This window comes from Ambystoma mexicanum, chromosome 1p, assembly GCF_040938575.1.
Source record: "Ambystoma mexicanum isolate Mex_15411 chromosome 1p, UKY_AmexF1_1, whole genome shotgun sequence".
NCBI lineage: Eukaryota > Metazoa > Chordata > Amphibia > Caudata > Ambystomatidae > Ambystoma > Ambystoma mexicanum.
In genome coordinates this window covers 532,307,544-532,323,326 of record NC_090921.1, presented here as the reverse complement: position 1 = coordinate 532,323,326, position 15,783 = coordinate 532,307,544, and the positions used below count along the sequence as shown (strand labels likewise).

General features: G+C 44.1%; 1 protein-coding gene across 1 annotated transcript in view; it reads left to right on the top strand.

Annotated features, from left to right (window-relative positions):
• GIPC3 (GIPC PDZ domain containing family member 3) overlaps positions 1 to 15,783 on the top strand; it is a 353,263-nt gene that overhangs the window by 105,860 nt on the left and 231,620 nt on the right. The window contains exon 3 of the mRNA XM_069649438.1: positions 5,983 to 6,163. Coding sequence (XP_069505539.1) covers positions 5,983 to 6,163 — 181 coding nt within the window. The remainder of the gene's footprint in view (positions 1 to 5,982; positions 6,164 to 15,783) is intronic.

Sequence of the window (15,783 nt, the reverse complement as noted above, 5' to 3'; positions counted from 1 at the left end):
TCTTTGATGTTAGGTAAGGGATGCACCTCCTGCAAAATGCTGTTGTTCAGTCTTCGCAAATCCACACACAGCTGAATCGTCCTAGTCTTACTTGCTTGCAAAGATAATGGGTGCCATCAATGTAGATGACTCTACAGTCTGCATGATGCCGCCCTGCCCCATTTTGTTGAGATGATCCTCTAGCTTGTCATAGAGTCTGATTGCTACTTCATAGACCATCTGCTTTGTGGGGCTAGCATTCTGTTTCAGGATTATCCTGGTTTTGAATCCTTGCATTTTCCTCATTTGTCACTGATGCCATTGGGACGCATACTGACGTCCTTTTTGCAATTTTCCTGCTGAGCCTCTTGACACCACAATGACATGCAGTTGTTTTTCCCCTCAGCTAAATGTAACTGTAAACTCCACTCAGTGTTTCCAACTCAGAAGTGGCACTTTCTTGCTTGGGATATACACTACAGACACAGTAGACCTTGCTTTGTGCTGCATTGCTACTTGAAATACCTAACAATGTCGATGATGTAAGACGGAGATGTTATTGGTCCAAGGGCACACAGTTTAGACTTGTTTTGAAACTCTGAGTAGGATCTCCTTTTATAAGGATCCTGAAACCACCAAGAGGTTCACTTTGGGCCCTGCAATCCCGACTTCTGCCACTGAACTCAGCTGAGCCTTGGTCATCAACCAAGAGCATCATTTTGCGTAGTCTGTCTTCTACCCCAGTTTCTTCCCCTTTTTCAGCCAGAGCAACATTACTTCCTTCACTGGTCTGCCTGCGTGAAGTCAGGTATGGGCAAAAGAGCTAATTCTGCTTAACGATGAGCATTGCCTTCCACATGCTGGGCAGCCCCTTGCTATTTATGTGTGTGTTTTACATCCACATCACTAACATTGGTTCCTGCGCTCTATGACACGGTTGGCTTTTCCTTTATATTCAGACAGCTCATCTGCACATTGCTGTTGCCTTTACCAGCTTGCATGTGTTTCCTTAGAGGCAGCTTGCATGTGTCCCCCTGTGTACATGCTTGCGTCTCCATTGCCCCGGAAACAGCTTGTCTGTATCCTTCTCTGCCGTTTCAAAAATATAAGGGGTACCTGAATTATATCCCTGGTCCTTCAGGCACGAATACAAAAAATATAACACAATGGACCAGTGGATGGAGGATGACGATGTACTCTTACTCACCTTTTGACTTCAAAAAATATAATGTTATTACAAAGATTATACAAAAATAACATATTTCATCTATATATCTCACAATTTACTGCTCACATTCCATTATCCCATCACTCACTCACACTCATACTCCCCTCTTGTCAAACTATATTGGTTTTACAACATGAAAATGTAACACATATCATTATCCACAATGGTTAATTCACACAGTGTTTTTCCTTTTCTTTATTACAGGTGAATATATCTGTGCATCAACATTCCAACAGATTTATAGATCGACACGTGTTTCGGTTGTCTAAGCAGGACATCACAGATCGTGCCCTTTTATTAACACAACCTTCATAAGGACAAAAAGCGAAGTACCAATTGTGTCTTGCTTCAGATACACTGGGGTGAGCCACACCATCTATTAAAACAATAAAACCCATTGTCATCAGTTTTTCTCCTTGTCATCCTCACTTATTCAAATATCACTATTATTGTGTCATCTAGTAACTCTCACAAGTAATTACGCTCATCTGACTCATCTCCACATTTTGCTCATGGAGGAGGTACAAATGTTATGGATGAATCCCCAACAGGCCTTCTGAGTCGACCAATGTCTTATGACTTAGCCTGCAAACGAAGGAAACTGGGTTAACCCATACCCAATGTTTCCAGCTCAAACATCTGGATCTTGATCGTAAAAATACATAGTTGTATACTCACTATCACATTTACCAAAGACCCGTATTTATTGCAGGATCTCTTCTCCCAATCTATTCTGTGTACAATCAGAGGTTAGCTCTGACGATATGGTGTAGATTCCTTTTTCTCACCTGTGGGTTTTTAGGTTTGGCGACCCATTAACATAACTATGCCCTCATCCTATTTTTTTCACATTCATGTATTTTCCAACCAGCACGAGTGCATACTTGCTAATTCAATCGCGGCTAATTCTTATGTATGGGTGGGCCACTGATAGTCGACACTGACCAATCCCTTTTCTAGCAGATCTTTTTCAGTTCAATACACTCGAAACCAATTCCCGGCACATCACCGCTTCACACACCAAATGTGCTGTCAAAATTAAAAACAAGAAGAACATGACATTTCTTGTCGATACTCATTTGTCTATTCTACTCGTTCCACTGATTTACGGGCCTATTCTCTGAGATCAGCTCTATGTCTGTCTCTTTCTCTTCCTCACCTGTATCTATTCCTGGCCCGTAGCAATGTGTATTTCCTCTCTCCAGGTTCTTCCAAGTGTGTCCTTAATACTCTAAGCTTATACTCGTATCCATATTATTGCACCCTGTTGCTGTATCCCCTTGTTGTACATTGCTGCACTGCTCCATAGCTAGGTTTGTGCTATGTAAAACCCAACATACATGTCTATTAAGCTGGCGCATATGGGCATACAGACACAGGGCATGAGTTTACCAACCGTGTGCCCAAGCACATATTTGCAGGGACTCTGTTGCCGGTGCATGCATATGCCCGAATTTGAGTTGCCTTGCGCTTCTTGTGTCAGGAAATTGGTGTTTTTTCTAAGTGGGGCATATTTTATGCTAGTCCTGCAGATACATGGATGACACAGTGGCGGCGCACAATTTTTCTCAGAGGGCATGGTGCTATGTAACACTTGCGCCATGACATACATACGAAAGTTGTCACTCACAGTCTGACCTCCGTTTGAGGGTCTGCTGTTGTACCCACTTTCTTCCTTTTTCATTGGTGGTCTGGAGGCTTGTTGCCAGTTATGTTATTCAAACATCTGGAATGTGAACCACAGGTCACAGTGCTTTGAAATCAAGAAGTGTTTAATAGTAGACAATACAGTGGACCTCCTTGACCAACCCCAACTCCAACATTTACTTACAGACCATCACTTTGATGTTCTCAGATGTTCTGGAGCTCATGTCAGATCACCTTAACACGACTATTAGACAAACACTTTGAATAGTAGACTAGCCAGTGTGGAACACCTGGACGAGCAGACACTAACAGTAGAGTTCTGCATTGGTGAGCCCTTGAGCACCACATACGCAGCTCAACAGCACATTACCGGAGAAGGTGTTCTAATGTGAGAGGGCGTGTTTTGTTGTTTTGATATTGGGCCATCTGAAATTATATTTAAACCCTCGTACAGAGTCAGGTACTGTTCATTTTGCATCCTCTCTGGTCAGGGATGTGAGGATGATGCTTGGTAAGGAGTGTTTTGCCTGTAAATATTCCACCTTTGACTCTGGCTTGCCTTCTGACATTTTGGTTGAGGATTTGGGATAATGATTAGTATCACTGACTAATGTCAAGAGGAAGGACCCTACCACTCATGACTCTTCATTGGTTGGTAATCTACAGTGAGTCACTGCATAGTTTCATCCTCATACATAGTTCATAATGTGTGTCAGAATCATAGCCCCGCCTTTCACTGCCAACCGCAGGTGTTAGGCTCAATTTGATCTTTTAGGATCTGCATGACTTATTATGCTGTGTAGTGTTACTTGCTTGAATAACACTTTTCGCTGCTGTTCAGCCGCCCAATGGCAGTCCATTGCAAGAGAGATTTCTCAATTGTGCCCATGAAAGTAAGGGGACCTGGTTCTCTCACCTTTCTTCCACCTTTAGCTACCCTTCATGCCCAGCCCCACTGAATGACGACGGATCCAATGTTCACTGTCTCTCAATCTTCCTCAGTTCGTTCGTTTCTCTCTCTCTCTCTCTCTCTCTCTCTCTCTCTCTGTCTCTCTCTCCCTCTGCATCTCTCCTCAGTACATCGTACACTATGCGCAGCAAGGACCAGTGGGTGCAAGCTGTGGGGCTGCCTGAGAACTGCCATCAGTTCCCGAAATGACAACTGCTCTGGGGGGTATGACCGTTTTGGTTTGAGCGCTAGTGCTACTCAAGATATGAAAATACAACCCATCCATTTTTACTTTCTTGGCATGTAGGGGGCTTGCCTAAAAAGCAGGCTCTGGCTTTGCCTGTCTTTCACAGATACTGTGCCCAGTAGGGCCTCTTCTGTCTTTTGACCAAGAGGTCAATGCCCATTGGGCAAAGAAGAGTATTCAACAGGTTTAGTTGCCAAGTGCAAATCCCATGTCCTTTGACTAATCAATTTGCCACATTCCACTAACCGCTCCTGGCCCCCCAACAGTAAGGAATTGCCAGCTTCAGAGACGAGATGGTTTAGCTAAATGTCCCACTGTGTAAGGCCCACAGAGAAACAAACAGATTGTAAAACCTGGGCCTACTGACTGGAGGAACTAGTGTGCAAGAGCTTGGCATAACACATATGTGTCCTCCACGTCCAATAGATACCGCTCTCACAACACATACACCATGAGGTCAAAGTGTGCCCTTGGTTGTCAACCCACTACTCCTATACTCACCTTATGTGAGAGAGAATGAGAACTTTGGACACAGAGTCATTTATCCATTGAGTTGTTCCAGGTTTCCGGAAGACCTGCCTAGGGGTAGGGCCTTCTCTGTTCAGGCAGCCGGTGTGTGAAACTTTGCTCCTACCCCCACTGCACAGCATAGGTCCTGTTCTGCAAGCTTGATCTAGCATTGTGGCATGCTGAGGTTACGTTATTCATTCTACAGGTCTCCTACTGCACTGTTTCCCATGTGATCTGCCTCCGCTATGGCCATGCGTGTTATTCTGGGGAGCTGGTAGTATGAGTGACTTGTCTGTTCATCACCTTACTTGTATTCTAACTCGTGTAGGTGTGAGAATTCTGACATTCTTTCCAAAGGATTCTGAATGCTTGTTGGCTAAGGCTACTGGCGAGAAGATAGTTTGTCTTCACCAGGCCAGAGTTCCCTCCTTCTGCCCATGTCGTGTTCATATCTCCATCTCATCTGCCTCTACTTTGGCGGGACATTGTAGCAATGGTACATGCTGGGGGAGGACTCTGTGTCCTAACGCTTGTGGAAATCTATGGCATTTTACTTCAGGTCCATGGATGTACATGAGCCTTGGACTGTGACAGGCAGCAGCCATCTTTGTAGCTATAACGTAATAGCCACAGCCATGCTACGAGGGGTGGCACAGAATGTATAGTGACAGGTTAGCAGGTGCACAAGTGCCCATAAGGCAGGGCAAATATGAGGTAAGCCACAGTCTGAGGCACACGTACTTCCACCTATATGCCCTGCATTATGTCATGAAGGTGAGCTTAGCCGTCTGAGAGCCTGAACGCCAGTCACGTGAATGCTGAGTCTGAGGTTTTGTACTGCTAGGTGTAATAGAAAGCTCCTCCAGAGGAGGTGGTCATGTGGCTGGGCTGACCAGTATTATATCAAGCTCAGATGGTCCTGTAAAGCCACGCCCCCAGGATGTACCGTTAGGAAGCCTATTTTTAATGTAACAGACTAAATGTATTATACTGACTTTTATGTATGAAGCTCATTGTGTAGAACCTTATAAAAATTCCTGGTATTTCTGGGCTTGGAGGACAACATTTTGGGACGGGGATACTGTGCTGTTTTCCTGGCTGATTTCTGCTAAGCTCTATGTAAATATACCTTGTATGTGCCTGTTTCCCTATTGGATTAATTGGATTAATTGGTGATGAACTGCTGGGGTTTAATCTCTGTTCATGGCCTGCCCTTGTTGCCATCGCTCCACTTTACCTGTAGGTATTGGGATGAAGTTTATACAACCCAACCTTTTAATTTCTGGTTCTTCTTCCCATTGCAACACCCTCTCCTTTGGCCACTGAGTGTGTAGGGTTAGGTGAAGGTTAGTACTTGTGGAGGTCTGAATATCCCACCTGTTAATCTCCTGCTCTTGTTTCCATTGCATCTCCCCACATCAGAGAATAAAGGAAGGAAGCCTCATTGATCATCTCCAGACTGTGTGTGTGGGTGACAACATTGAGGCCATTAATGACCAGACAATTGTGGGATGCCGGCACTACGAGGTGGCCAGGATGCTGCGGGAGCTGCCCAAGTCTGAGACGTTCACCCTGCGTTTGGTTCAGCCCAAGAAGGCCTTCGGTGAGTTACCAACTATTCCAACACCTGCAGGGAACCAGAGCTCCTACTAAGTTCAGCTCCTTGTTTATGGGAACTGGTTGCAGATGGGCTTGGGTTGTTATATATTGACAGAATGGGGAAAAAGGAGTGGATGTTGCTGTTATTTATAGGTTTAATAGGAAATTGATATTGCTATAAAGTGATCACTTATACACCTCTACTTTATTATCGTGTTCTACACAACTGCCAAAATCCGGCCCCATTACAAGTTCGCAGTGTGGGAAAAAAGTAGTGGTAATTCTGTTACAGCCTCTTTTTTGGCATTTACAGGATTACCACAATTTTTCCTGCACTTCCGAATTATGATTTTTGGCAGATTGACCACCGGCAGAATTACAGCACTTTAAATTTTCTGATTTTTGGAGATAAAGTGTCGGTTTCACCTCCAGCTGTTACCTCAAAAATAATTGTGTGATTTTACTGTGCAGTAATGTTTTTGGTAAAAAATCCTCCAAAAATCCCCATGGAGTCCTTTGCATGTCAAAATTGGGGAATTACCACCAATTGTAATCCTGTGGTAACTCTGTGGGGCCAAGTGGTGGTAACAGTATCAAGTTTGGCACTAGTTCGACAGAATTCCTGCCAAACTACTACCAAACCCGCAATGAGGCCCATTGTTTTTTCCAGTGCTTCTCGTTATGATAGTACTTCTCTACAACAATTCTCTGATTTTATGGCAGATATTGTTTTACCTAACTCGTATGATGTTTTACTAAGGGATTTTGATTTGCCTGAGAGAGACTCAACATTTGAAATGATATATTTGAAATTCCAGCAAGACTACACGCAAGAAATGCAATAATTTAGATTTGGTGATTAGTGCTGAAAATGTACTATGTTTTAGGAGCCTCTTCTTTTGGAATGGCTGGTCATTATATCATTCCTTTTTCGTTTTATGACTACTCAGTTTACAAATATAGGCCAGGTTAAACTAGGGAAATCTACATTTAGATCTTTTAAGAGCTGTCCCCAGTGTGTTCTTCAGACGGTGAAGGGAATGTGTGTGGAATCCTATGTAGATGGTGTACCTGAAAAAAGATTGTTACTATCTGATGCAGGGAAGGCATGGTATCACAAGTATGACACTGACACAATGGATCCAATTTGTGAAACCTTTATTGAAAATGTTGGGGTCGTAGAAACTCCTATTTTGCCCTATAACTAAAATGGGAGTAGTCTCGACCATCAAACGATAAAAAAATGGCATATGCTAACAAAACCTAATGCCTGCCCTATCTCTTGTATAAAAAATGGAAAAATGGAGAAATGTATACAAAGGAAAAATCAGTGTTCAAAAGAATAAAAGTAGTTGAACCAGCTCTCCTCCTCACGTTAAACCTCACAGAGTAAGGCTGTCCTTCCAGGCATGATGATACACTCTGGCTCGGTTTCTGTCACTCTAAGCAATGCCAAACCGCGGATTGAGGCCCGCCTGGCCTTCCACATTAAAGTCTCTTTCTTTACTTTCAAAATTGTATTCCAACATAAAGTTCACAAAGGTGAGACCATACAGCACACAGCTCACGTAGGTCCCTCTCTGCCGGGCTCCGACCTCTCACATCACAGTTCAACAGAAATTTGCTGGGGGGCTCTCTTCCTCAAGCTTATTGTACTTCTGGTCTCACTCTGTTGGGCTCGGTCTCCTTTCAGATGTCAAAGACCTTTGAATGTGCGCGGCTCTCTTTACAGACCACCGCAGGACCACTGTGGCTCAAAGTTCACATTTACCCTCGCTTAATTCACTTTTGCTGTTTTTTTTGCTTTAAAGCATCAAACCATATACCTTTTACTGAGACTTTCGAATGGGCTACTTCCTTTCGCCAGACCACTCCTGATCTCACAGCTGCCTTTTACTTCATAGTTCATTCACAGATCTGCCTTTCTTTGCGTCTCTTCCACACGCGTGCAGCCTTCACTTGTGATATAATGTTATTGCTATTGTTATTTTGCACTTATATAGCGCCTTATATACCATTGGTATGGTCTGAAGGCGCTGGTAGGTTGAACGCCCTTGGGAACCGAAGTTCAGATCAGTAGAGAGAGTAGGGAGAGTCAAAAGGTGCGTGTGTGCACCGGATATGTGTGCAGCTCGTGCGGTATACATGTAATAGCTGATTCTTATTGGTAGGTGTGGTGGTTGAGAGATCAGGAGAATGTGTTCGTTCTGGCAGGATTTATCCGGAACGGATGTGGCTGCGTTAGGCCTGAGGAAAACGCCTGGCTGGGGGTGTGAGACCAGCAGTGTTTACATAGAATGATGTGGAGTAAGCGGTGGATGTTCGTATGGGAACAGTTATACCGAATGGTGTCATAGTATCTCTGTGTTCTAGTTGAGTGGTGATGTAAAGGAGAGAGTAAGCGTGGGGTGTGGTAAGAATGGTTATATGCTCTTTCAATGTGCAAACTTCTAAAATCACTTTCCCAGAGAGGCTACCGGGCGAACTTCTAAGTACAATTTTCCATACAGAGGCTATTGGGAACATTTCTAAATTCAGTTTATCAGCGAGGCTATTAGGCACACTTCTAAGTGTAACATTCGCGGAGGCTATTGGGTACACTTCTAAATGCAAATTTTCACAGAGCGTCTACTGGGCTACATTTCTATGTTCAATTTTCCAGAGAGGCTATTGGGCAAACTTCTACTTGAGACTTTCCAGGGTGTTTATTGGATGCACTTCTATAATCAATTTTCACAGATGCTATTGGTAGCACTTCTAAATGCAGCTTTCACAGCGTGGCTAATGGGCACATTTCTAAATGCCGCTTTCACAGAGGATATTGGGCCCATATCTAAATTCAATTTTCCACTGAGAGGCTACTGGGCGCACTATTAACTTCATTTTCCTGCGAGGCTATTGGGGATACTTTTGAATTCAGTTTTCCAGCGAGGCTATTAGGAACTTTCTAAATTCAATTTACCAGACAGGCTATTGGGCACACCTCTAGATGTAACTCTCATTGTGGCTAATGGGTACACCTCTAAATTCACAGAGGGGTTGTTGGGCACACTTCTGAAAGCAACTTTCACAGAGTGGTTATTGGGAACACTACTAAATTCACAGCGAGGTTATTGGGCACACTTCTAATGGAGCATTCCAGAGTGTCTATTGGGTACATTTCTAAATGCAGTTTTCCAGAGTGTCTATTGGGCACACTACTGAATGCAATTTTCACAGAGTGGCTATTGGGCTCACTTCTAAATGCATCTTTCACAGAGGATCTTGGGCACACATCTAAATTCAATTTACCAGAGAGGCTATTGGGCACATTTCTAAGCTTGACGGAGAGGCTGTAGGGCACACTTTCTAAATGCAACTTTCACATGCTAACTTTCACAATTCCATCTAAGAGTGGACATGCTAACTTTCGCAGTTCCGTCTAGGAGTGGGCATGCTAACTTTCCCAATTCCGTCTAGGAGTGGGCATGCTAACTTTCACAGTTCTAGAGTGGACATGCTAACTTTCATAGTTCCGTCTAGGAGTGGACATGCTAACTTTCACAATTCCGTCTAGGAGTGGACATGCTAACTTTCACAGTTCTAGAGTGGACATGCTAACTTTCACAGTTCCGTCTAGGAGTGGACATGCTAACTTTCACAGTTCTAGAGTGGACATGCTAACTTTCACAATTCCGTCTAGGAGTGGACATGCTAACTTTCACAATTCCGTCTAGGAGTGGACATGCTAACTTTCACAGTTCTAGGGTGGACATGCTAATTTTCACAGTTCTAGAGTGGACATGCTAACTTTCGCAAATTCCGTCTAGGAGTGGACATGCTAACTTTCACAGTTCTAGAGTGGACATGCTAACTTTCACAATTCCGTCTAGGAGTGGACATGCTTACTTTCACAATTCCGTCTAGGAGTGGACATGCTAACTTTCACAGTTCTAGGGTGGACATGTTAACTTTCACAGTTCTAGAGTGGACATGCTAACTTTCGCAAATTCCGTCTAGGAGTGGACATGCTAACTTTCACAGTTCTAGAGTGGACATGCTAACTTTCACAATTCCGTCTAGGAGTGGACATGCTTACTTTCACAATTCCGTCTAGGAGTGGACATGCTAACTTTCACAGTTCTAGGGTGGACAGCTAACTTTCACAGTTCTAGAGTGGACATGCTAACTTTCGCAAATTCCGTCTAGGAGTGGACATGCTAACTTTCACAGTTATAGAGTGGACATGCTAACTTACACAGTTCTAGGGTGGACATGCTAACTTTCACAATTCCGTCTAGGAGTGGACATGCTAACTTTCACAGTTCTAGGGTGGACATGCTAACTTTCACAGTTCTAGAGTGGACATGCTAACTTTCACAGTTCTAGAGTGGACATGCTAAATTTCGCAAATTCCGTCTAGGAGTGGACATGCTAACTTTCATAGTTCTAGGGTGGACATGCTAACTTTGCTAATTTGTAATTGTAATTGTTTATTTGTACAGCACTAATACACAAGTGAAGTGCTTTAAAACGCTTCAAGGTGGGAAGGAAGCAAGGGAATACAGTAGTCATTCTAAGGCCTTGATGTTTCTGAATGATCTAACAAAAAAGTAACTAGCGTACAAGGTCTGGCGGCATTTCTCCTAGTGCAAGTGCATGAAGTATTCCAGGTGCAACAAAACGAGGGAGGGGAGACAAAGGGGGACAGGACTGAATTTACCAGGCCTAATAAATTCAGGTCATGCAAGTGTGCAGACGGAAGTGTGAGGGAGGGGGGGGGGGAACAAGTGCACCCAGTCCAGCAGGGCCCTGGTTTAAGTGCAGAGAGGTCACCCTTCTCATGGAAGGTATGCTGAAAGGGCCGCAGTGCTGAACGTAGTGCAGAGGCCCGGAGGCAAGTGTAAAGACTGGCGGGGGAGCCTGGGACCTGTGAGGCTCTGAAGGTGAACTAGGCGACCAGTCATCAAAAGCTGAACAGAGTTAGGGAAGAGAATGAGGAGTGAGGCAGGAGAGAACAAGAGAGGAGGTTAGCAGGGGAGAGGGAGAGAGAAAGAGGAAGAGAAGAGGACGGTCTTGAGGAGTTCCCAGAACCTAAGGAGCTCCGGCTCAAGGCAGAGAGAGGCAGGGAGGCTGTTCCAGAGGGAGGCACCTGCATTGGATACAGACCTACCCCCAAATCTCTGCTTGGAAAAATGGCTCACCCGCAAAGATTAGAAGAACGAGCAGGGGGCTCTATAAGGAGAGTATTTAGGAAGAGAGCGTTGCAGATAGTGCAGGCCCCAGCCCCAGAAAGCCTTGTAGACTATGCAGAGGGTCTTGAACTTGATCCTAGCAGCCTCAGGGAGCCAGTGGAGGGATTTAAGCGCCAGAGAGATACTGCCCTGTACTTGAGGCCAAGGATAAGTCTTGTGGTTCTGTTCTGGAACAGTTGTAGTGCATGGAGAGTAGAAGTAGGAAGATTGAGGAAGATGCTGTTGCAGTAGTCAAGCCTAGAGAGAACCAGGATAAAGATGGCAAGCATTTGGGAGAAAGTGAGGAAAGGTAGAATACCTCTGAGGAGGTGCAGCTGGTAGTGGGACTTTTTGGAGATGTCCGAGATGTGAGAAGAGAAGGAGAGAGTGGAGTCGTAAATGATCCCCAGATTATTTGCCTCACCAGCAGGTGGGAGGAGGCAGGGCCAAGGGAGGCTGGCCAGTGAGAAATTGGGTAAGCAGAAGCAGGGTTCTCAATGAGGACGATCTCTGTCTTAATAGCATTGAGGCAGAGATCATTAGCAGCACACCAAGACTGAATTGCGGACAGACAGTCAGGAATGAGCAAGAAGGAGGAAGAGGCCGAGGTTAGCCGGAAAGAGAGCTGTGTGTCATCCGCATAACACTGAAAGTTTGAGTTGAAGGTAGAGATCCTGTGTGCCAGATGGGCCATGTAGACATTGAAGAACGAAGGGCATAGGTTAGATCCCTGGGGGACACCACGAGTAGAGAGATTTTTAGAGGAGAGAAAGGACCTAAGTTCCACCTAGGAAGGACGCTCAGAGGGAAAGGCCATACCAGGGCCAGATCTGTGATGCCCAGAGTGACACAGAGACGGGAGATCAGGATGTTGTGGTTTACCGTGTCGAAGGTAAAAGAGAGATCGAGAAGAATGGGAACAGTAGGACAGTTAGAGTCAAGATTTGAGAGCAGGTCTTCACGGGTGTTCACAAGAGCAGTTTCCATGCCTCTGGATGCTCTAAAGCCAGACTGATGGTCATGGAGACAACCAAGAGATTCAGTGCAGAGGGTAAGCTGAGAGATAGCTAATTTCTCAAGGAGTTTGTCCAGGAAAGGATTGATAGAGATTGGGTAATAGTTTGCCGGGATAGAAGGGTTAGCAAAGGGTAATTTGAGCATAGGGTGCACAATAGAGTGCTTAAGAGAAGTGGGGGCACCTCCATTGGCGAATGAGAGGTTGCAGAGGTCAGCAAGAGAATCAATGTTGTCCTTCATGGTTTGGGAGGGCATGGGTCAACCTGTTTGGAGGAGGCTTTCATGGACCGGACTTGTCGAGAGACCTCCTCAGGTGTGACCGGGGAGAGGAAGCAGAGGAGGGGGGGTGTTGGCCTATGGGGGCCCAAGAGATGTGGGTACAGGCAAAGGTGTGGGGGAGAGAGAGGACAGGATGTCATGCGTTTTAGTAGTGAAATGTGCAGCCAAAGCCGAGCAAAGGGCCTGGATGGGTGCAGTAGAGGACGAGGCTGTAGTTGGATTGGCCAATTCCTTGAAGACTTTAAAGAGTTCAGCCGTGTTGTTAGATGTTGCTGAGATGCGGGCTTGAATATAGACTCTTTTCTTGTAGCGGATGCAGAGTCTATATTGCCTTTGAAGAAGGCGGCAGGCCAGTTTGTCAGATGGTGCCCCTGAAGATCCCCATTTCCGTTCCGCTACTCTGCACTTTCGTTTAAGGGCAGCCAGCTCAGAGTCGTACCAAGAGAGTTGCGCTTTTCGGAAGGAATCAGAATACTTCATTCGGTTTAACACACACCGGTCTCTCAGGTCACTTTCCAACTCACCGGCTGTGTGCGCTTCTTTCTTGTTTTGCTATTTCCAATTCACGTGTCAAGGTTAGTAATACAGGCTTGGTCTCGCATTGCCATCCCTGCCGTTCACCTGGGAGGGCCCCTGGCATCATTGAAACACAATGCAATCTTCACTTGGAGGATCTGGCTTTCTCCACATGTCATTTGCTGTCATTTGCTGTCTGGCAGAGGCTAATTTTGCTCCATGTTTGTTTGTCCCCTTTCTCCTCCCACCAGCATATCAACCTGCAAACACCAGGACCAAGATTATCTTCTTTTATTGTTCTTAAGAAGTCATTGTCAAGGTCGAAGTGACATAGTAAAATCAAGTTCCTCCTGAAGAAAGTTCTATAATGAATGTACAGAACTGAAACATGTCGAGGCAAAATACTAGTAACAAATAGTACTAGCTATATGTGTTTTCTTAATTGTTTTTGAAACCCGGCGAGGGATTAATATTTCACTTGTATATGTCATCACAATTTCTCAAGTGTTAAAACCCGAAGTCACAGTGACATCGGTGTGTGATTAACTATTAATTATACTAGTAAATTAACTATTATTATGTGCACTTTGTTCTTGTCTCTTAACAAATATGTTCTCACTTTTTAGATATTTTTTATATAATGATTTAATAAAAATATTTTTGATACATCTTCTATAGCTCTGGTGATTATCAGTGGGATGTTCTAGAGAAATGAGGACGTTTACTTTGTTGTTCTCAATAATTTAGTCTTAATATACCGCTAACAGAATAGACTAGGGGGGTTCCCTTCTTTATACGATTGTAAGATGAAGGAGTCATTGACTTCCAGAACCATGCATGCATTATCTAAAACCTCTTTTTCTTTGGCACTTCTCAATCTCCTTAGTAGTTTAGCCTCGAGTAGCCAATCCTAACCGTAGGTTACTGACATGGCTTTCATATCGCAAAATCAAAGTCTTTCTCAGAGTAAGTGTACACACAAACATTAATATTTGTGGCACGCTACATTTGCAGTTGTCATCCAAATGGTGTAAGAGTACTTCTGGTAGGAGGCAGTCAACATGGACATCCAGAATCATACATCCCTGCTCCTTTTTGGACACCTCTACCTAAAAGGATCTGATCATTATACACTGCAAATACAGATGTAACAGTACACTTGAGACCATACCCCAAACCTAGAATAGGTCGGACGGCACCAAACCCAAGTTTGCCATGCTTTCTGGGCTCAAAAATACCCCAAAACACTTTGTCATAGCCTCAGCTTTATTTCCACTTTTGAATCATGAATGGAGAGGCAGATCAGCCTCCAAGCTGTGCTATCAAGCCAGCATTTGGACCCTATCATTCCTTGTTGAGATTACAAGTCTCTCCCCCCACCCGAGGTCAGGATAATAGACACTGACCACCAGAGAGTCATGCACTTGACACCAAGTGTTGAAGGACAGCACACTGGACACCTCTCCAGTCACCAGCTGTGCCTGGCAGGAAATAATGTCAGAAATGATAGAATATTTCAGATGTTCCGTCTCAGCAAGTTTGTAACCAGTTCTGGCAAAAATGCTTCTGACTGTCATGGGTTGTGATTGGATTTCTCCACAAGGAAGCGTCTACATGCAGATGGAGCCTCGGCCACTGTGACGCGGAGGTTCTACCCAGTTGGAAGCCTATCAATGGACAGTAGGGAGCTAAGGGGATAGTAACTATCCGGTGCCTGTTCAAGGGTGTGCTGCTTGGTTTCACTTCCCCTAACCAATAAATGACTGCAGGTTGAACACAAGATGGTAAGCACCAAGGCCCGGCATCATACACACCGTATTACTGTTGCTCTCTTACAGGAACAGCAAAGGCACTCATGGAGCAACTGCCTGTTTTGCTTGAGTTGCTTCCACAATAGAAGGACCATAAACGAGCTACAGCAATATTGGAAGCTCGGAAGGAAACACCTATTGATCAAGTTCACCTTTCCCAACCGAGTCAGCTTTAACTTACTCTTCGGCCCTCTGTATAATCTGTTTCAAGCTCACTCTCATCCGCGTAAGCATATTCCTCACTAAACTCCTACTGAAGTATTCCAGGCAATCCCTAGCCCATTCAACATTTTGTAGCCTGAAAATCCTTTTGTGACAGCAGGGGTTCATTGAGAAAAGCATTGCTCTAGCTCATTTATTATTATTTATTTATTTGTTTAGTTTCAAAGAAACTTTACAAAATTACACTAAAATCACAATACAATAAAAACACAGTATATCAAAAACACAGTATAACAAACATTGTAAATCAAATCCATGTCAAATCAAGTCAGATCAGATCCATTATGACAATAAAACGGTAAAAGACTAAAACAAGTACAATCTATTATACAATAATAAAACGAGCATTTACCAGCAATTTACCAGCAATTACCAACCATTTCGTTCAGACAACCCATTAGTGCACTTTACACTATCTAAACGTTTTTTAATAGTTAAACACAAATAATACATAGCGATATTGACTTTTTGGCTGTCCGTGTTGAGACAATAGGCCCAAAAATGATCACCCTTTATGTATTCCAAATTGTGAACAAATGGTCCCAGCCACTTCATATATTCTGGGC